Consider the following 20,876-nt stretch of genomic DNA (forward strand, 5'->3'; position numbering starts at 1 on the left):
TAGATAAATATAGTTTAAAAAAAAAAACAAGATAACAAACTTTTGTGTAAGCATGCCTCATCACAAAAGCTTTACCATCACATCAACGATAGAACCTCACATACAGTGACCAGAAACCATGGCCCTATTTCCACAGTATTTGGAGGATGACAGGACTCTCAGCGGTTAGGATTCTCCATCAGAGTTGTGCATGGGACTGTTTTCCTCAGATGAAGCTTCCTCATAATATAAGAATGTTGTATATCATAATTGTTCATCTTTTTCTAGACTACATCCTATGGAGAATCTTATTAAAAACTGCACCTTTTTCCAGAAAAATACCCTTGGAGTATATAAACACATTTTGCATATACTTTTAGGGTGTTCATGGACCCCCTTGAAGTCCATCCATGCACTCCAGGTTAAAAATACCTGGTTAAAGGCATCTGAAGCAAAAGAGGATTTTCTGCAAGTCTCTAATTTTACACTTCAAATTATGCCTGGGGCTGTTACTTCATCTTTGTACTGCAGTGTTAGATTAGATCAGTGGTTTTCAGCTGTGACTACAATATTAGACTCTCTGGGGAACTTAAATGAAAATTCAGGGAATTCCCTGGAAGTCCTGTGGTTAGAACTTGGAGCTTCCACTGCAATTGGCATGATTCAATCCCTTCTCGGGAAACTAAGATCCCACACTGCAGGCTGCATGGTGTGGCAAAAAAAAATTAATCAAACCCACTCCCACCCCTCACCAGGCTCCAGGAAATCTCTGGAGAACAGGAAAAGCGATTTTAACCTGCAGTCAGATTTGGAAAAGGCGGGATTAGATGATGTCTGAGTTTCCTTCTATGTCTACAATTAGACATTTGGGGGTTCTGTGTGTGTATGTTTGGTTTGGGTTTTTTGGTAGTTAAATACATCAACTGATAACTTGAGATGGCAGCTTACTCCTGGGCTGTTCTGAATGACTAGGTTTAATCCCTTGCATCAAATAATATATCCTAAATAAAAATGAACTAATGAGAGTTCACTCTTTTTTCCTTTAGGAAGTAAAATGAAATTTTTGCAGAAGAAATGAAATTTTGACTTCCTCCATCCTGAATAGAACAGAAACTGCCAAAGAAACTATTTTTCCAAGAGTCAGGATGCCCTGAAGTATTCTACAAAATGTTGAAAGGTTACAGATTGGGCCAGGTTCTTGGAGGAGAATTCTCCTGTTGCTGCTGTAGTAACCACTGGAGAATTGTTGGGAGTAGTCTGGAACCTATACTTCCTTTACTCTGTCTGCCTCCAGATTTTTTCAAGTGGCCTTTTGAGTCTTGGCTCACTCTTTGTGTTTTGAGTTTATCCTATGAAGACACTTGTCTTTTACAAGAGAAGGACATGGTGTTGCATTTTTAAAAACAGCTCAAAGTGGAGCACAGTGAGAAAAGTGCTGCATTTAAGGTACTAGGGAGGCATGATATAAGAAGAGGACACAAGCCCTTCACACATAATTCTCATCACTGAAATACCATGGCAGCTTTAAACCTATGGGCTGTTTAAGGAATATACTCATCTCTTTTTTTTAGGGGTGGCGCGGGCGGGGGGAGTGTTTAAAGCTAGGGGAATCTCACATGGAAGTCCTATTTATTAACACTATTGTTGAGTATCTTATAAAAATAGATACCCTACAACATTCCTTCCACATTGTGTGGCACTTGGGTAGCTTGTCCCTCATGTGTCAACATTAAACACTAGGAAATTATAGCTAATAGGGGGATTTCCCTGGTGGTTCAGTGCATGACTCCACACTTCTACTGCAGGGGACACAGTTTCCATCCCTGGTCAGAGAGCTAAGATCCCATGTGCTGTGTGACATGGCCAAAAGAGAAAAAATATATAACTAATAGGAAAATTTTGTCTCGAGGGCATGAAAACTACCTTCTTTTTCAAGGTCCATCTTGTGCCATGAATGGTATGTGTGTCATCTTTAATTTAGTTTTTAAATCAACTGTTTGCATCTCTCATTTCATTGACGAAGAAAGTGGAATTCAGAGAGTTTAAATAACTTTAAACTGAAGCCAGGACCATTCATTTTTTAAAACAAAGCTGGTTATTCCTACAGATGGAAAATTGGGCTCTGTGGGATTATAGCTATTGGAAAAGGTTGTTTTGTTTTTTTGCTTTAAGCTGAAGTGCACCAGAGCCAACTTGCAGCTCTGAGAATACAGGACTTCATGCTACAGGTGTCCAGCTGAGACTCTTTTCTTGGTTCTTCTAGAAATGTTGGACTTTTTCTCTAAACTGGACTCAGAATATGGACATTTCCTGGGCACACACCACATAATCACCCCAACTTTTAACATCTAAAGTAGTAGCCGTGATTTGAAAGAGAAATTTGTCAGCCATGGTGTAATTTTAATTGATAAATGTTAATAGCAAGTGTCAGTTTGTTTTCTTCAACTCCTGCTGATGGCTTTAACTGCATAAAAAATATTCAAACTTAAAACATCATAAGTTGTGTTATGATACAACTTACTGACTTGTGCAGTATTGTCATTACAACCCATTCAGGTGTGTGTGGATGGATCTGAAGCAGACAACATGTTAAGATGGGTGCTGTATACTACAATTCCTATAGATGTGGGTCCAGAAAATAGAACTGAGCCCGTGTCTTAAAAAAAAAAAAAAAATGTTTATTAAGCAGCTTACCCCAGTGGGAGTTTTACCAGACATTTCCCCATTTGGTCTCTTCTGACACTCCCACCCTGAGGGAACAATCAGTAACTGGGAATTGAGTGTTTATCCCTCTGTGAGGAGCCTTTTACTTCAGGGATGGGAGTCTTATTTTTATCCCTCTCATCTGAAGCTGCTTCCTTAAGTTTGTTTTGTTTTTGTAAAGAATTACGAATTCTGGACGTTTGTAAGATAATCGCTCAAGATTTGTATAAAATATTGTTCACAGATCTTTTAATAAACACAAAAAAATACCATGGATCTCTTGGAGAATTTGAAATAAAATTGCTTAAGTTGTAAAGATATTTTACTTCATTTAAATCTATAGCTAACACACTTATCTAAAGGTAGGTAAAGGATAAACGGCCCTAAATTAACCAAGCCTGATAACCGTGGCCAACATTTTCAAGCTCTCGGCGAAGTCCAGGTCTAGATTTGCACACCAGGCACAGTGTATAGTGCTACTACATTTTTTGGTCTTTCCCTGCTTGGTCGAAGGGAACTGGAAGCCAGGGACCAGAGACTGGGCATCAGCAATAGCAGGAATGGTTGGAGGCAGTGAGAAGAGCTCTTCTTTACCGAAAGGTATAAAGGCAAAATGATTGGATTTTAGACACGCCCAGAAGGCAAAAATCAGCCTTTTTAAAAGATGGGATTAACGTGCAATCACCCATCTCGCCCTGGGGCGGGGAGATCAGGTTCATTTCCTTCTGCAGGCCTGAAGCCTCGAAATTTTAACTGGAGACTAGAGCCCACTCCCTGCATTTATTCACTGCAAAACTTCTCAGGGCGCCGAGAACAAAGAATAGTGGGAATACAGGAAGGAACTGCAAAGGAAAAGAAGTTTAAGGGAAGAAGGTGGAAGGTTACGGGAGTAATGCCGAGGTGGGAACCCAATATCTTTCTCCCCGCCAAATCCTGCAGCCAGTTCCCTCCAAAAATTTTACAGGATTCCACTTCCAGATTTTTTTGAATCAGTGATGCTATCCAACATCCTGGTCGAAACCGAAAGCCCCAAGTCCTCCGCACTTCGTTGCCGGTCGACTGCAAAAAGATGCAGCAAGCGGGAACAGGAAACAGACGCAACGGGGACTCTGGGAAACCACGAAGTGACGTCATATCCGACCAAAACAAAAAAATGGCCGGGCAATTTCTAGTGGGCGTGCCCTCAGAATTAACAACTGGGCGTGCACCAAAGCAGATGCACAGGTGACGTCATTACGTTAGTGTCGGGCGCAGGTGACGTGATTACGTTAGCGTCGGGCACTGGAGTATTAAAGTGAACCTGAGCCCGCGCAGACTTAGAAAACTCCAGTGAACCTAAGCATGGCGGGCACTGGTTTGGTGGCCGGGGAGGTTGTGGTGGATGCGCTGCCGTATTTTGATCAGGGTTATGAAGCGCCTGGTGTTCGCGAAGCGGTAAGTTCGGGGTTTTGTGTAACTGGCTCAGCGCTCGTTGGCTTATAGTGCCGGAAGAAGCGCCTAACAATCTGCTGCTCCTACCCTGGCCTCTTCTCGTCCTTAGGCTGCGGCGTTGGTGGAGGAGGAAACTCGCAGATACCGACCTACGAAGAACTATCTAAGCTACCTGACGGCCCCGGATTATTCTGCTTTTGAGGTAAGTGATGTTTGAGCCCAGCGCACAGTGAACCCTTTTGGATAGAGAGCCTTTGCCACGTAAAAGAGAATTGTAAATTCCAGCTAAGTGTTCCTGCTTCACCACTCCTTACCCTGTTGTCAGTAATGTCACTCAGTTGAAAACAGCTGCATAGATAAGCCTTCTCCAGAGTTCTGAGACCCACAAGACTTCCTAGGGCTCCGCAGACTGACCTAACAATCCAAAAATTAGTGTTACGACCTTTCAAGATAGATTTTTTGTGTAAATTCTCAAAGGGATCCTCTTCCTCTAAGTATAAAACAAGTGATCTAGGCTTTTATTAAAATACACAAAAGCCTAATTACCTAAGCTTCTGAGAGCCACAGGATTTTGGCCTTTGTTTCAAAGCCTAAATACTTAATGTATGTCGTTGCTTGTAGAGACAAATAATGTCTAAGTGAACCATATCAAACCGTTTAGATATTTAGCCTAGAAGTGAAACCAAAATACTGTGGGTGGTAGTTGAGTCGCTAAGTCGTGTCCGGCACTTTGCGACCCCATGGGCTGTATGTAGCCGGCCAGACTCCTCTGTCCATGGGATTCTCCGGGCAAGAATACTGGAGTAGGGTTGCTATTTCCTTCTCCAGGGGATCTTCCCAACCCAGGAACTGAACCTGAGTGTTCTGTAATGCAGGCAGATTCTTTACCAACTGAGCTACAAAGGAAGCCTATCCAAAATACTGTTTCGGGTCTAATTGTTGTTTAGGCGTGTCTGAGACCCCATGGACTGCAGCGCACCAAGGCCTCCCTGTCCTTCACTATCTCCCGGAGCTGGCTCAAACTCGTGTCCATTGAGTTGCTGAGGAGAAGTGGGCGGTAGAGGATAAGATGGTTGGATAGCATCACTGACTCAAAAAAATAATGGTTAAGTTTTAAGTAGGAGAGAGATGTTCCTACTGGCATGCCTGTTTTCCCATGATTTTTTCTAAATGTTGTTACCCAAATATAGATGTTACCACATTAAGAACTAAGGACAGTATTGAGTCCTTATTAGCTTGATTTCTGAAAGTTTCAGATAATTGTATTCAGTCACAAACTTAAATACTTGAGCCAGTCTTGTGTTTAGCTCTCTTAGATACAACCTGTGCTTCCTATCTTTATAGTTCGTATACTGATTATTTCTGTGCTTCCTGTCTTTATAATTAGTATACTGATTATCTAGCGCTTTTTATAGTGGGAGCTAATAATATACTGCACTCACTATCTTAGTCCTAAAAAAACTGTGTAAACTATATATGTTTAATATCCCAATTTTTTAGATGGGAAACTGGAGCTTAGGCTACATAATTTGCCCAAGACCTTAAGCACTCCTCAAACTGCTTTTGAAACTGCTCTTTGATTAGTTCATTTAACAACTATTTCTGAAGATTGGTTCTTAACGAATTATTAGAGAACAAGAGTTTACATTCTAGAGTGTGGAGACAGATAAATCAGAAAATACCAAATTGTTGATAAAGCTATACAGAGAAATAAAGTAATAATATGATGTAGAGTGACTAGGTGACTACTTCAGATAGTTTGATTGAGGAAGGCCTGTCTAAACTGAGATGAGAATGCTTCATGAACAGGGATCTTTTTCATCTTCTTCACCACTGTATTTTCATCATGTGAAAGAGAAAATAGGCATTCAAATATTTATCACTGAATGTATGAAGTGCTTCTAAGCCAGTTTAATGAATGCTTAATGTATGCCATCCATGCCTAGAATTCCTTTTATAACTTAGTCCTGTGAGTGCTGCCTCAGTCTTTGAAGAGAGTTAAGTTAAAATTTCAGATCTGTCACTTGTCACGTTGAGTTAGGTAAGGGCTCTGATGTTACACGGCTGAAGACAGCTTGTACTGTATATTTGTAGTTTCTTTCTTACCTAATTGTTAATTTTTACTCTGTCACTGTGCATAGGGTTCTATCTAGAATGCCTTAGTTTCTCCCGGAAACTAAATAACCATATTTTCTTAGAGTAATGTGAAGCTCAGCAGTAGTCCAGAAAAGGCTCTCTCCAACAAAGACATACTTAATGCAAACTTCTAAACAGTGAATGTGGACTTCTAGAACACCTTTTTAGCTTACTCTTTAGTCTAAGTGAAATAGAATGTAGACTGAAACATTGGACCTAAAGAGGTAGAACTATACCACATTTTTTTGAAAATAGTAAAATTGTTAGAGGCTTCTCAGGTGGCTCAGTGGTAAGGAATCCACCTGCCAATGCAGGAGACATGGGTTCCATCCTTGGGTCAAGAAGATCCTCTAGAGGAAATGGCAACCCACTCCAGTATTCTTGCTTGGAAAATTATATGGACAGAGGAGACTGGAGGGCTATAGTCCATGGAGTCACAAAAAAGTCAGACATGACTTAGTGATTAAACAACAAAAACGGCTTTTCTTTGAGGGCCTCTTTCCATATGAAATGGGTCTGTGTCTTTGCAAGTTTCACATTCTAGAGAGCACTGACCCCAGAGAAGAGTTGGGGGTGGGGGGTGATCCATTATAATAGGTAGTAGTAAAGTATAAATATTTAAGTAGGTTAGATCCGTTATTTGTTTGGTGGTTTTTAATTTGTTTGTTCATATGATTTTGGAAATAATTCTTTCTTCAATTTATATGTCAGACAGACATAATGAGAAATGAATTTGAAAGACTGGCTGCTCGACAACCAATTGAATTGCTCAGTATGAAACGGTAAGTCCTATTCTTGGTTCAGCTGGGCTCAGATCATTCTTTACTTTTAATTTATTAGTAAAACTTCTGTCAGTTCAGTTCAATTCAGTCTCTCAGTCGTGTCCGACTCTTTGCAACCCACTGACTGCAGCACACCAGGCCTCCCTGTCCATCACCAGCTCCTGGAGTTTACTCAAACTCATGTCCATTTTGAGTTGGTGATGCCATCCAACCATCTCATCCTCTTTCGTCCCCATCTCCTCCCACCTTCAGTCTTTCCCAGCATCAAGGTCTTTTCCAGTGAGTCAGTTCTTCACATAAAGTGGCCAAAATATTGGAGTTTCAGCTTCAACATCAGTGCTTCCCATGAATATTCAGGACTGATTTCCTTTAGGATGGACTAGTTGGATCTCCTTGCAGTCCAAGGGACTCTCAAGAATCGTCTCCAACACCACAGTTCAAAAGCATCAATTCTTCGGTGCTCAGCTTTCTTTAAAGTCCAACTCTCACATCCATACATGACTACTGGAAAAACCATAGCTTTGACTAGACGGACCTTTGTTGGCAAAGTAATGTCTCTGCTTTTTAATAAGCTGTATAGGTTGGTCATATAACTTTTCTTCCAAGGAGCAAGCGTCTTTTAATTTCATGGCTGCAGTCACCATCTGCAGTGATTTTGGAGCCCCCAAAAATAAAGTCTGTCACTGTTTCCACTGTTTTCCCTCTATTTGCCCTGAAGTGATGGGACCAGATGCCATGATCTTAGTTTTCTGAATGTTGAGTTTCAGTCCAACTTTTTCACTCTCCTCTTTCACTTTCATCGAGAAGCTCTTTAGTTTTCTTTGCTTTCTGCCATAAGTGTGGTGTTATCTGCATATCTGAGGTTATTGATAACTTCTGTAGCCATGTTCAAATGTGGAAAAGGAAAAAAACTTGTCTGCTTTTATATAAATACATGTTTTTTCATATAATAGTTACACTCGTGGTTTATATAATCTTTTGTTTAATGTTCAGAATGTTCTTTCCACCATCATTAAAATATAAACTCTTTTAAAATCCAAGAACAAGAGAATGGAAAATTATAATTAAGTTCAAGTTTAAGAATTCCCAAGGACATGTTCCTGATTAGACATGTAGTGCTTCCCTCTTACACAGACAGTGTTAGTAAACTCAGAGTGCCTGCATAGTTTGAATTTGGTTCTACTATCTCCCTTCCCATACCACTTTACTACAAAACTGTTTCTCCTTCCTCAGGAAAAAAACCCGAAACATTCTTTTGTTCAGTTCAGTTCAGTTGCTCAGTCGTGTCCAACTCTTTGCGACCCCATGAATCGCAACACGCCAGGCCTCCCTGTCCATCACCAACTCCCAGAGTTCATTCAGACTCACGTCCATCGAGTCAGTGATGCCATCCAGCCATCTCATCCTCTGTCCCCTTCTCCTCCTGCCCACAATCCCTCCCAGCATCAGGGTCTTTTCCAATGAGTCAGCTCTTCGCATGAGGTGGCTAAAGTACTGGAGCTTCAGCTTTAGCATCATTCCTTCCAAAGAAATCCCAGGGCTGATCTTCAGACTGGACTGGTTGGACCTCCTTGCAGTCCAAGGGACTCTCAAGAGTCTTCTCCAACACCACAGTTCAAAAGCATCAATTCTTCGGCTCTTAGCCTTCTTCATAGTCCAACTCTGACATCCATACATGACCATAGGATAAACCATAGCCTTGACTAGACGGACCTTAGTCGGCAAAGTAATGTCTCTGCTTTTGAATATACTATCTAGGTTGGTCATAACTTTCCTTCCAGAGAGTAAGCATCTTTTAATTTCATGCCTCCAATCACCATCTGCAGTGATTTTGGAGCCCCCAAAAATAAAGTCTGACACTGCCCATCTATTTCCCGTGAAGTGATGGGACCGGATGCCATGATCTTTGTTTTCTCAATATTGAGCTTTAGGCCAACTTTTACACTGTCCACTTTCACTGTCATCAAGAGGCTTTTTAGCTCCTCTTCACTTTCTGTCATAAGGGTGTTGTCATCTGCATATCTGAGGTTATTGATATTTCTCCCAGCAATCTTGATTCCAGCTTGTATTTCTTCCGGTCCAGCGTTTCTCATGATGTATTCTGCATATAAGTTAAATAAGCAGGGTGACAATTGTTACTTTCTCTAAAATGGAGAATTGGGTTGCTTACCATCCTAGGTCCCCTTCAGCTCTAAGATAACTCTGAAATGATGAGAACCAATATATAATCTGGCAGAGTGGAGAGGGCCACGTAAACAGTGGAGTTATCCTCTCAGCATATGTACAGATTATAAGAGGGATTTGAGCCTGTAGAACCAAAGGACCGGATTTCTTCTTTTTTATGCTCCATTTCCTATCTGGCCTGACATGATAAAAGCAGAAAAACTTCCAAGGCTCCTTAGTTCTCACATTTCTAGGTGCTTCTGCTCTAAAGGTTTTCACAGTAGTAGCTCTTTCATAACAGCATATTTTAAACCCATACGTAGGTTAAAATCCATTAAGCAGTTGATTGTGAAGTTTAGTAAGACATCACAGCACTTTTTTTTAGAAAGATTTAAAAAAAAATCAGAATGCATTGCACATAAAGTTAAGTACTGTTTTGTGAAACTCCTGTTCAGTTATGTGTATTTGTATACTGTGTCACAGTGTGAAATATTTTTTATTGTGCGTTATGATCTGAAGTTCTTAAAATGATACATTTATGATGTATGTGTAAAGTTTGCTTTAAAAAAAAAGAAACAAAGTGGTTTATTACTTCTTAGTCCCAGCTGCATGTCCCTCAGTTTTTCATAGGAATGATGTGAAGTTTTTACAGTATCTAATAAAAATAACAAAATGGAAATTGAAAGTTAGTTTGTAACAACTCAGTAATGAGCTGGGATTTATGAAGAGTATATGTTGCTGGCTACATTGGCTGTATTGAAGGACTGGGTATTATTAAAAATAGGGAAAAGACTGAGTGTGAAATGTAAAAATCATTATATACCTTTGCCATTTTTTTCTCTAGAGGGGTATAGATATGTGGGTAGGAGGGTGCATAGATGTAGGTGTGTTTTACAAAATTATAGCGTAGTTTTTCATATCCTGATTTTTTCCTTTAATGTATTACAAACATTTTAATATTCTAAGTATTCTTTAGTAAAATTTAATAGCCAATATAACAGTCCTTTTTGTGAATGTAGACTGTAGCTTATTGTATCATTTCACAATGAAGTGAACAGTTTTTTGTTACTGTATATCATAATGCTAAACCTTATTTGTAAATCGATTCTTAGGATAAATGTGCTTCTTATTATTGCAAGGTCTACGTGTTATCTTCAGTCTTCTGGTTGGCTTTTTTTTTTTTTCCAGTCTTCTGTTTTTACAGTGTGCGTAGACCTATGAGGCATTCTGTTGGGAGTAGAGAGAAAGATTTGGAGGAATATGTGGTTTTATTTCTTGTTGTTTAATTTCAGATACGAACTTCCAGCCCCTTCCTCTGGTCAGAAAAATGACATCACTGCATGGCAAGAGTGCGTAAACAATTCTATGGCACAGTTAGAGCATCAGGCTGTTCGAATTGAGAATCTGGAACTAATGTCCCAGCATGGATGCAATGCCTGGAAAGTGTATAATGAGTAAGAAACCTTTTTTTTTTTTTTTTTGACCCATCCCACCTGTTTAAGGGGACCTAAACCTAACACATTTATTGTGTAACATTACAACAGCAAATTCTGAGGTCTGATTTACAAAACAGCTTGGTAGTAGACTATAATCCTTAATGTGGGGGGTTGCTTATACAGTCAGCTCTCACTAGTTGCGCTTTCTGCTTTTTAAAGTGGCCTTGAATACTGAATTAGCAAATACTGAACCATTTCAGCATTTGGGAGAAATAACATACATGTGTATATATATACCCATCTCACATAGACGATAATCTAACACACTTTATAACAACTCACCCTGACAGGTTCTGTATTTTATTTATTTTATAAAAGAGAAGACAAAGTTCAGAAGTATTAAGTAGCATTTTTTGCTGCTCTTGAGCACATCCATGAGTGATCACAGAACTCTGCAAGGATTGATTTGGGGGTTACAAATAAATTTGAGTTAATAGGCAAGTTCTCTTGTACAGAATCTGCAGATAATGAGAATTGATTGTAAGTAGAGACTTAACATCAGAAACGAGTGCTACTGAACTACTTCTTTTCCACATAATTAGCTTTAGGTTTTGCTGTCTATAGTATTTAAGGTTCAGTTTCCAATTTGTAAAAGTTAGTGGTTAGATGATCTTCATGGCTTCTTTGAGCCCTAAAATCACACGTTTCTATTAACAGTTTAAGGCCATTGAACCTCATGACTGCATAAAACCATTTGTTAGAGGATGATTCCTGAAACAGTAAAGCAAAAATCACAAAATGGTAAATAGCTTTTCTCAAGTTTTCATAATCATCATCAAACTTCTGTGGGCGCATAAGGATCTGTGGGCAAAATCCAGAATTTAAGAAACTGCAGAAAAAACAATTCAATTTCTGTTGTGAATGTTGCAAGGCAAATAAAGGAACAGTGGAGTTAGGACGATTAAGAAGTTTAAGAGAACAAATCAATCCAAAACAACGTGTATTTCATAAGTGGGAAAATGTGATTTTTGTTCTCAAGAAGCTTTCTTTATCTAGTTGAGGAGGCAAGATATTCTAGGCCAGATAACCAAGTAGTGCATTTTGGCAGTGTGGAGGCGTGTGCTGCATTGTGGTCTGTAAGCTACAGAGATCCAGAGAAGGGGACGTTAAGGATTAGGTCCATTGTAAAAGGATGAGATGTGAGGGTGGGGATTATTGAAGTACAGTTGAGTTTTGTGTTAGTTTGAGATGTATGGCATAGTGATCTGGTATTTTTTCAGATTATACTCTATTATATAGGTGATTACAAGATAATGGGTATAATTCCCCATGCCATACAGTATACCCTTGTTGCTTATCTACTTTACATATAATAATTTGTATCTGTTACCTATCCCTAATTTGTCCCTCCTCCGCTTCCCTCACCTTTGTTAACCACAAGTTTGTTTCTGTATCTGGGAGTCTATTTCTGTTCTGCGTGTATATTTTATTTGTATTATTTTTTGAGATCCCATATGTAAGTAGTATCATTCAGTATTTGTCTCTGACTTATTTCACTAAGCATAATATTCTCTAGCACTATCCGCATTGCTGCATATGGCAATATTTCTTTTCTTGACTGAGTAGTAATTCCATTGTTGATGTGTACATATGTGCCACATCTTAAATTCAGTCATCTGTTGATAGGCACTTGGGTTGCTTCCATGTTTTGGCTATTGTCAATAGTGCTGCTACAGACATTGGGGTGCATGTGTCTTTTCGAACAATTTTCATTTTGTTTTCAGATATATGCCCAGGAGTGGAATTGCTGTATCATATGGTATTAATAGTTCTATTTTTAGTTTTTTGAGGGACCTTCATACTGTTTTCCGTAGTAGCTGTACCAGTTTACGTTCCCAACAGCAGTGTACAGGTTTTCAGAAAAGGGTGAAATATGGATGTTCAGAGGAGAGTGAAAACATTCTAGGAGAGGAGGAAAACATAGATGTGCGGCAGGGGGAAAGAGATGCCTCAGATTGAGCATTGCTTCCATAAGTAAAGCTGTAAAGCTTTAATAATCATTCTTTACTTAAGGTCTAGGCTATTTTTTCTTTCTTTCTTTTTTTTTGAGGAAAGCCAGCATAAAGCACTTATTGCAGTCATGTGTAGTGCAGGGGGTGGGGGTAGGCTGGGGGAGTGGACGGCAATTTCTCTCACCAAATCACTACACAGGACAGTAAAGAGGTGAGGGGGGCAAGGAGAAGCCAGGAAACTGTGAGGTAAGCAGAGGGAGCTGAGCATCAAAAAACAGGAGATGCTGAAGCTGTGATGACCAGCATCATTTTCTTAAGACAACACTCAAGGATTTGTCATGATGGCTACACTTTCATGGGTGTTAAGTGTCTGCAAACAGCACCTTCAATTTAACTTTCGATTAAAGTTCTTAAAATTTAGGAAGTAGAGCTTGGATAGCTATGCGATTACAAAAATCCTGGATATCCATTAGAAAAACCACAGGATAGAAGGAAAAAACAAAGGCCAGGCCATGAAGGTTTCAGAGGTCTCTGCTGGCCCAGGGAACAGACATCTGCAATGTCCAACATCTCAGTGAAAACGATCTGCTTTCAAAAGGCAGAGGGTCTACGAGGAGGGTGAGGGTGGGGCAGTGGAGGCAAATGCTCTCCTCCTTCCCACTGCAGCTTTGGGTAGGGCTTTCAATTCAACCCGAGGACATCTCTCAACTTGGCGAATAATTTGACCCTCAAAAGCGCCTTAAATCTGCTATGGCTTTGCAGCAGCAAAAACGTTTAATATATAATAGATAAAACTTTGATCCAAAAAAATAAAGATTCTTGCACCCCGCCCCCTCAACACCAATTCCTAGTCTAAAGTTAACCCATTACTTGTGCTGTTGATACTTGACTAATACTTAATTGGAAACCTAGATCCAAAGGACTGAAACTCAATCTTCATCCCAAAACAAAAACAAATTGAGTAATTTGAGGTTTATGGCATATAGCTCAGGTCAGCACACATACGAGGAGAAAGGGGAAGAGCAAAGCCGGTGACAGAACACATTTCTCTGGGAAGATGCCTCTACAGAGCGCAGTGGGACATCAGGAAGAGCTCCATATGGACTTGCTATGTGCGTCTGGAGGCGCCAGATCCTCCTGTGGCACATCCAGGAACGGGGAGCTCAGGGAGGAGGCCACTCCTGCCATTCCAGTTTTAGAAGTTCCACGTCAAAGATGAGAGTGGCATTTGGTGGGATGATGCCTGGGTGCCCAGTGGCACCATAGGCATAGTCTGGGGAGATAGTCAGCTTGGCTCCCTGACCCACGCTCATCTGGGCAACCCCTTCTTTCCAGCCTCGGATCACCACCTGCTTGCCCAGCGCAAACTTAAAGGGCTTGTTTCTGTCCCGGGAGGAATCGAATTTCTTTGCATCGTCAAGCATCCCTGTGTAGTGCACCACGCCGGTCTGGCCGTGTTTCGGGAAGGTGCACCCATCTGCGGGAGAGATGGTCTCCACCTGCGCTCCCATGGCTGCAGTAGCGGCGGATGCTGGGTTGGCCGGTGGACCAAGCAAGGTCCAGGCTATTTAACGTGATATTCAAAGCAAAAGTGTAGTCCTCTCTTTGGTGACTGTCATAAAATCTGCAAGGAGATCCAACCAGTCCATTCTGAAGGAGATCAGCCCTGGGATTTCTTTGGAAGGAATGATGCTAAAGCTGAAACTCCAGTACTTTGGCCACCTCATGCGAAGAGTTGACTCATTGGAAAAGACTCTGATGCTGGGAGGGATTGGGGGCAGGAGGAGAAGGGGACGACAGAGGATGAGATGGCTGGATGGCCTCCCTGACTCGATGGACGTGAGTCTGAGTGAACTCCGGGAGTTGGTGATGGACAGGGAGGCCTGGCGTGCTGTGATTCATGGGGTCGCAAAGAGTCAGACACGACTGAGTGACTGAACTAAACTGAACTGATAAAATCTGCCTCCGAGCCTTTACTCAGGCCTTACCTCCTCCTGAAATACCTTTTAACTATTCTATCCAAATTCAACTTATTCAAGGCATGACTTTAATCTGTTTCCTTTTCTTCCTGATTAAAATTCTGCCTCTCTTACTCTCCCTCTTTTGAGTAACTACACAGATCACTGTGCGCATCACTGTTCCCATTTAATTGCATAACACTTTCTAGTGTCGGTCTTTCTTTTGCCCATTATTTTGTCTCCTCCAAACCCAATGGATGTTTCTCCAGAGGAACTATACTATATCTTAGCAAAAGTAAATTTTCTTTCTTTTTGATAGGATTCACAGATGTCCAATATGCTGGGCAGAAAACTTTTCAATTTTAAGTAGGTTTTGGTGCAGAACTGCTTTAAAAAAACAGTATTTCATTAATAAGGAGGGAATTCTTTACTTGAAACTGAAGGGAAACCTTCAAGGTCAGCCCCTAATTTTACAAATAAACAGATTTAGACCTCTTGATGTCGAGTGACCCATCCAAGGAAGCATAGCTATTTAGGGCAGAGCTGAGACTAGACCTCAAGTCTTCTGATTCCCATGGTACGGTGTGGTCAATTTCAGCATTCAGAATACTTGAGGAGGGGCCTGTGTGTTTAAGAGGGAAGCTAGAAGAACGCAGAAAACAATAAGCGGGGCTTCCAGAAAGAGGTGATTCAAAGGAAAGTTCCCTATTAATGGTCGGAGGTCAGGAATAGAGTACTAAGCTTTATTGTCTCCAGGGTGGAATAATTGTCAAAGTGGGATGAGCTGAAAGTAAGCCTGGAGAGGCACCACTGTTTGAAGACCAAATTTCTATAGAATTAGAGTTAGTTTTTGAAAATCACTTGGTAGAGATAGGAGAATTAACTCAGAAGGGAAGCAGGGAATTTGAGCCACAAAAGCCCGGAAATAATACTGAATCTAGAGCAAGAGCTTAGCAGAGCCAGTATGGTTGAAATGGACTCTACTGCCTTAAGAGGAAACTGACAGGGTATGGGAGTTATATCTTGGTAAAGCTGTAGTTTAGGAAAAGAGAGAGATTGAACTCCACCCTTGAGTCATTTCTCTAATGATAATTGCAGGGAACTCTGTATAACTCAACGTCTCCCCTCTGCTGGTTAGAGCTGATTTGGACTGGAATCTGAATCTACAGCCTTCCACAACAGTTCTTTTCTTCTCTCTAGTTAGCAGTAGACAGGAGGAAAGAGTGACACACTAAATGTAGGTGAAGAAATACAGATAAAAGGAGGTATACTCATGAATGATGAAAAAAGTATACTCATCAGATATTCCCTCATCTTCTCCATGTAAAGAAAATAACAGTTTAAGACATGTACACCCGTGGTGGATTTATGTCAATGTATGGCAAAACCAATACAGAATTGTAAAGTAAATTGTGTCTATATTTATCCAGAAAACATATCAAATGTATCAAACTTAAATATCACAATTTTGTATATGTATGTATTTCAAAAATATACAGAAATACATTATGTGTATATATTTCAAATTTTCAGAAATATAATACCAAATAGTCAACAACAACAAAAAATAAGATTTGATATAAGTACACAAAATCAGAATTATCAGTAAACAACTTGGGTTCAAGAGTTTTATAAGACCTGAATTCACCTCTGAGACTTAATCATGTGTGTTACCTTGACCAAGTTACTTAATCTGAGCATAGTGTCCTAACCTGTGAAATGGGGATAATGATGTCTACCTCAAAGAACTCTTGTGAGAATTAAGTCAGTATTGTAGAGTGTCTAACATGATGTTTGGCACAGGGAGCTCAAAAAATACTGGCTTATTTTTAGCAGAAAAACTTGGCCTTGTGTCAACTAGACAGTATACTTTTAGTTAGCACTATTTGATTTTAATGTACATTAATCTGATTTTCTTTTTTAGAAATCTAGTTCATATGATTGAGCAAGCACAGAAAGAGCTTCAGAAGTTAAGGTAAATTGTTTTTCTTTCTATTTTAGAATGAAGTTTAGGTGAATCCTTAGTAAATACAATAAGAAGGAAAAGGAACCACTGGACTGTGGTCATATGAGAGTAAATAATTGATGATCCACTCTGTCCACTGTTTAGTGTTGGGTTTGCCCTACCTGAGTTGAAAAGAAATAGACCTGAGATCTGAAAACATCTCTCTGGGGTCATTTGCAGTTTGCAAGTTTGCAATTATTGAAGTGATACTTTTAGAAGGAAAAGTAGTAGAATAATATGTGTAACATGATTTATATTAAATTAAAAACACACACACACCCTAATCTCTGTATGCATATACACATACAGGAAAGTATCTGAAAGAATACTCATCAAAAACTGAACAAAAGTTATCAGAGAGAAGGAAAAGCAGGAAGGAGGGACTATCCATTCTTAAGCAATTAAAGATATATTAATTACAGACTTTTCTGTTGATTTTAGTCTTATGTTAGAATGTAGGTGGGTTGTATAAATTTTTTTTTTTTTAACAGGAAACATATTCAAGACTTAAACTGGCAACGAAAGAACATGCAACTCACAGCTGGATCTAAATTAAGAGAAATGGAGTCAACGTGAGTATCTGTAATTCCATCACCTTTTAAATTGTTTGGCACATGTTAAGATCAAGATTCAACAATATGATTAAAACAGTATTCAAATAGAGTGCCACAAGTATCAAAGAAATGCTTTTCCGGAATCCCAGTCTTCACTGTTTCTGCCTGTTTCTGAAGTATGGGCTTGAAAGGAAGTTAGAGTTACAAACAAAAAACTGAACCACTGCTAATTTATTCTGATTTTAGAGCCCCCTGTTTTCCATCTACTACTTCTGTTCTGAATAGAATTCTGCCTTTTAAAAGGAAAAAAAGTCTATTTTTAAACTCTTAAAGGAGGGGAATTCCTTACTTTCTTGATCATTTGTGTATGTCTCAGGAGTTTTTCCCCTTTGTTTATATATTTTGTTTTCTTAATGTTGTTCTTCATATACGCAAATAAATTTGTACAAATCTCTGAATATAGTCATTTTTTTAATCATGTCTTTTCTTTTTTGACTTGCTCTTTCCCTAATCTCCCTGCCTCCATCACCCACACCACTGTCCTTATTCTACCTTCCCCTCATCCTCTGAGTACCCCATGTTATTAGTCTATTATTGCATCTTTCCACACTGTTCTTCAAACTGATATAATCTGCATGTACATGTGTGTTTGTTTCGTTTGTCCTAGAGATTTTTTTTCTGGTAGAAGGGGAAGGTTCTTTGAATCTGTGGAATTCTATCTTAGCAGCTGTAGAAATTTCTTCATCATTTTTAACTATTGCCTTTGCCCTATTTTCTATCCTTTTCTAACCCAATTAAATACTAACTTCAATCACTCTTTCATATCTCTTCAGCTCTTTCTAATTTGTTCTTTTTTTACACTTTTTATTTTGAGATAATTGTAGGTTCACATGCAATTTAAGAAGTAGTGCAGAGAGGTCCTGTATACATACATACCCTTTACTCACTTTCCTCGCTAATTGTGCCTCAGCTTTTGAAAATGTAAAGCTAAAAGTAAAGGTTAGTATTATGGTTAAAAATATATATACTGGTTAAAAATGTGTGTACTATAAATGTGTATAGTTATGTGTATACTATAAACATCTTGTAAGAGAAATTTCGCTTTAGGTAATTTTCCCCTCTGTTTTATTTTCTAGCTGGGTATCCCTGGTCAGTAAAAATTATGAGATTGAAAGGACTATTGTACAATTAGAAAATGAGCTCTTTCAAATGAAGCAGCAACACGGAGAGGCAAACAAAGAAAACATACGGCAAGACTTCTGAAATAGACTGGCTCGGTGGGTAGAGAGGAAGGTACACTGGCCTTTCACAGAAAATCAGGCATCTTAACTATGAGGAACATCAGCATCTTTTGGAAACCATCAGTGGTTATATGTTTAGAAACCATAAAATGTGGTAGTTGTATTCTGTTTGTACATTTTAGCAAAATAAAAAACTTAAACATGATGATGGTTTGTTTTCTTTTGTGTTTTTGCTATTAAAAGAGACTTTAGATTTCCAAGATTAGTATGGCTTTAGAATAATGTTTTGTTCTTAAAATTAATTTTGAGTCACTGTGACCATATTTTGTACCCAAGAGATCCTTACTGAAAGTTTTCAACATGTACAAGAAGTTGGAAATTTTGGTTTATTAATATAAGTATTTCAAATAAAGAGGTAGTTCTAAACAAATTTTTAATTACCAAACAAGACTAAAGAAACAGAGTGGCTCTATATATGTTACCTGTGATCATCATCACTGTAAGCAACAGTTACATAAAGCTTAGTATGTGCTGAGCACTGTCTAAGCACTTTAGGTAGATGAACTAAATTTACATGAGTTTAAAAAAATGGATCCTCACAAAAGCCTATGGAATTACATATTCTCATATACAAACTGACAGGTTCTGATGAAGTAATTTGCTGAAGTTTTTTTAGCTAGAAAGTGTCATCAAGGTTTTGAATCCAGTAGTTAGCACCATGGGTGTGTTCTTAACCCTCTAATTGTAAATATTTAAATTATAAAAGATTCCTAACCAATTCAAAAAAAAATATTTGCAACATATCAAAGGATACATAGTCTCCCTGTACAGAGACCTTTTACAAATCACTGAGATGAACTCCCACCAGAAAAAAACAATGCTTAGCATTAAAACCTAGAACTTGTCAAACCTATTACATTAATAGTGCTTTTTGTTGTTCAGTCACTAAGTCATGTCCAACTCTTTGTGACCCCGTAGACTTAGCACACCAGGCTTCCCTGTCCTTTACCATCTGGAATTTTCTCAAACTCATGTTCATTAAGTTGGTGATCCCATCCAACTGTCTCATCTGCTGCCCTCTTCTGACCTCAATCTTCCCCAACATCAGGGTCTTTTCCAGTGAGTCACCTCTTTGCATCAGGTGGCCCAAGTATTGGGAGCTTCAGCATCAGTCCTTCCAATGAATACTCAGGATTGATTTCCTTTAGGATTGACTGGTTTGATCTTGCTGTCCGAGGGACTCTCAAGAATCTCCAGCACCACAATTCAAAAGCATCAATTCTTTAGGACTCAGCCTTCTTTATGGTTCAACTCTTGCATCTATACATGACTACTGGAAAAATGATAGTTTTGACTCTACAGACGGTATAGTGCTTTTTTGGGAGTGGGGTATAATTGACAATATTAAGAGTCTGGTTTTAAAGCTACAAAAAAGTCCATAATTTGTATATGACTTTTTTAAAGTCAAAATTTTTGTGTCAATGCACTCATTCTTTTTCTCTGTATGTAATAATATGGAGTTTCATTTATGATCTATCAAATATTCAGTATTATTAGGTAGAGCTCATACCATCAGCTTTCAGTTCAGTTCTGTTCAGTTCAGTCGCTCAGTCGTGTCCGACTCTTCGCGACCCCATGAATTACAGCACGCCAGGCCTCCCTGTCCATCACCAACTCCCGGAGCTCACCCAAACCCATGTCCATCGAGTCGGTGATGCCATCCAGCCATCTCATCCTCTGTCATCCCCTTCTCCTCCTGCCCCCAATCCCTCCCAGCATCAAAGTCTTTTCCAATGAGTCAGCTCTTTGCATGAGGTGGCCAAAGTACTGGAGTTTCAGCTTCAGCATCATTCCCTCCACTGAACACCCAGGACTGATCTCCTTCAGAATGGACTGGTTGGATCTCCTTGCAGTCCAAGGGATTCTCAAGAGTCTTCTCCAACACCACAGTTCAAAAGCATCCATTCTTCGGCACTCAGCTTTCTTCACAGTCCAACTCTCACATCCATACATGACCACTGGAAAAACCATAGCCTTGACTAGATGGACCTTTGTTGGCAAAGTAATGTCTCTACTTTTCAATATGCTGTCTGGGTGGTCATAACTTTTCTTCCAAGGAGTAAGCATCTTTTAATTTCATGGCTGCAATCACCATCTGTAGTGATTTTGGAGCCCAACACTCTTCCCACTGTTTCCCCATCTATTTCCCATGAAGTGATGGGATCAGATGCACCATCAGCTTTACTTATCTTTTATATAGCAGTATTTATATAATGTATTGAATATTTTCATATGTTGCTCTTAAAAATGACCGGAAAATGAATATATGAAATTTGTTGAAACTGGTAAGTCTTTCGCTTCAGTCAGAAGCCCATTGGCCTTGAGCTGTTGACTGCTTAATTAGAGAAGGACAATAGAGAAGTGTATGAAGTACTTAGAAAACATGTCCAAAAAAAGGTACAGTGGTGAAGTTTAA

At 39.3% G+C, this 20,876-nt stretch overlaps 3 protein-coding genes across 4 annotated transcripts in view; 2 read left to right on the plus strand and 1 right to left on the minus strand.

Annotated features, from left to right (window-relative positions):
* DENND2C (DENN domain containing 2C) overlaps positions 1-2,958 on the plus strand; it is a 40,778-nt gene extending 37,820 nt beyond the window's left edge. For both annotated transcript variants that reach the window (XM_040230982.1, XM_040230983.1), the window contains exon 18: positions 1,026-2,958. In XM_040230982.1, the coding sequence (XP_040086916.1) occupies positions 1,026-1,057 (32 nt within the window). In that variant the 3' untranslated portion in view covers positions 1,058-2,958. The remainder of the gene's footprint in view (positions 1-1,025) is intronic.
* On the plus strand, positions 1,566-18,605 carry BCAS2 (BCAS2 pre-mRNA processing factor). The gene is made up of 7 exons (XM_040230984.1): positions 1,566-4,116; positions 4,223-4,315; positions 6,961-7,031; positions 10,487-10,648; positions 16,525-16,575; positions 17,097-17,177; positions 18,296-18,605. Exons 1-7 carry the CDS (start codon positions 4,024-4,026, stop codon positions 18,420-18,422), a joined length of 678 nt encoding a protein of 225 aa, XP_040086918.1. The 5' UTR covers positions 1,566-4,023; the 3' UTR covers positions 18,423-18,605.
* Positions 13,750-14,183, minus strand: LOC120856047 (peptidyl-prolyl cis-trans isomerase FKBP1A-like). Its single transcript, XM_040230985.1, has one exon. It carries the CDS (start codon positions 14,151-14,153, stop codon positions 13,806-13,808), a length of 348 nt encoding a protein of 115 aa, XP_040086919.1. The 5' UTR covers positions 14,154-14,183; the 3' UTR covers positions 13,750-13,805.
* Positions 18,606-20,876: the final 2,271 nt, after the last annotated feature.

This window comes from Oryx dammah, unplaced genomic scaffold (assembly GCF_014754425.2).
Source record: "Oryx dammah isolate SB20612 unplaced genomic scaffold, SCBI_Odam_1.1 HiC_scaffold_28, whole genome shotgun sequence".
Lineage (NCBI taxonomy): Eukaryota > Metazoa > Chordata > Mammalia > Artiodactyla > Bovidae > Oryx > Oryx dammah.

Coding starts and splice junctions, on each gene's coding strand:
- LOC120856047 (XM_040230985.1), bottom strand. CDS start 14,153: ATGGGAGCGCAGGTGGAGACCATCTCTCCCGCAGATGGGTGCACCTTC.
- BCAS2 (XM_040230984.1), top strand. CDS start 4,024: ATGGCGGGCACTGGTTTGGTGGCCGGGGAGGTTGTGGTGGATGCGCTG. Junction 7,032..10,486: donor GAATTGCTCAGTATGAAACG/GTAAGTCCTATT, acceptor GTTTAATTTCAG/ATACGAACTTCCAGCCCCTT. Junction 16,576..17,096: donor AAAGAGCTTCAGAAGTTAAG/GTAAATTGTTTT, acceptor TTTTTTTAACAG/GAAACATATTCAAGACTTAA.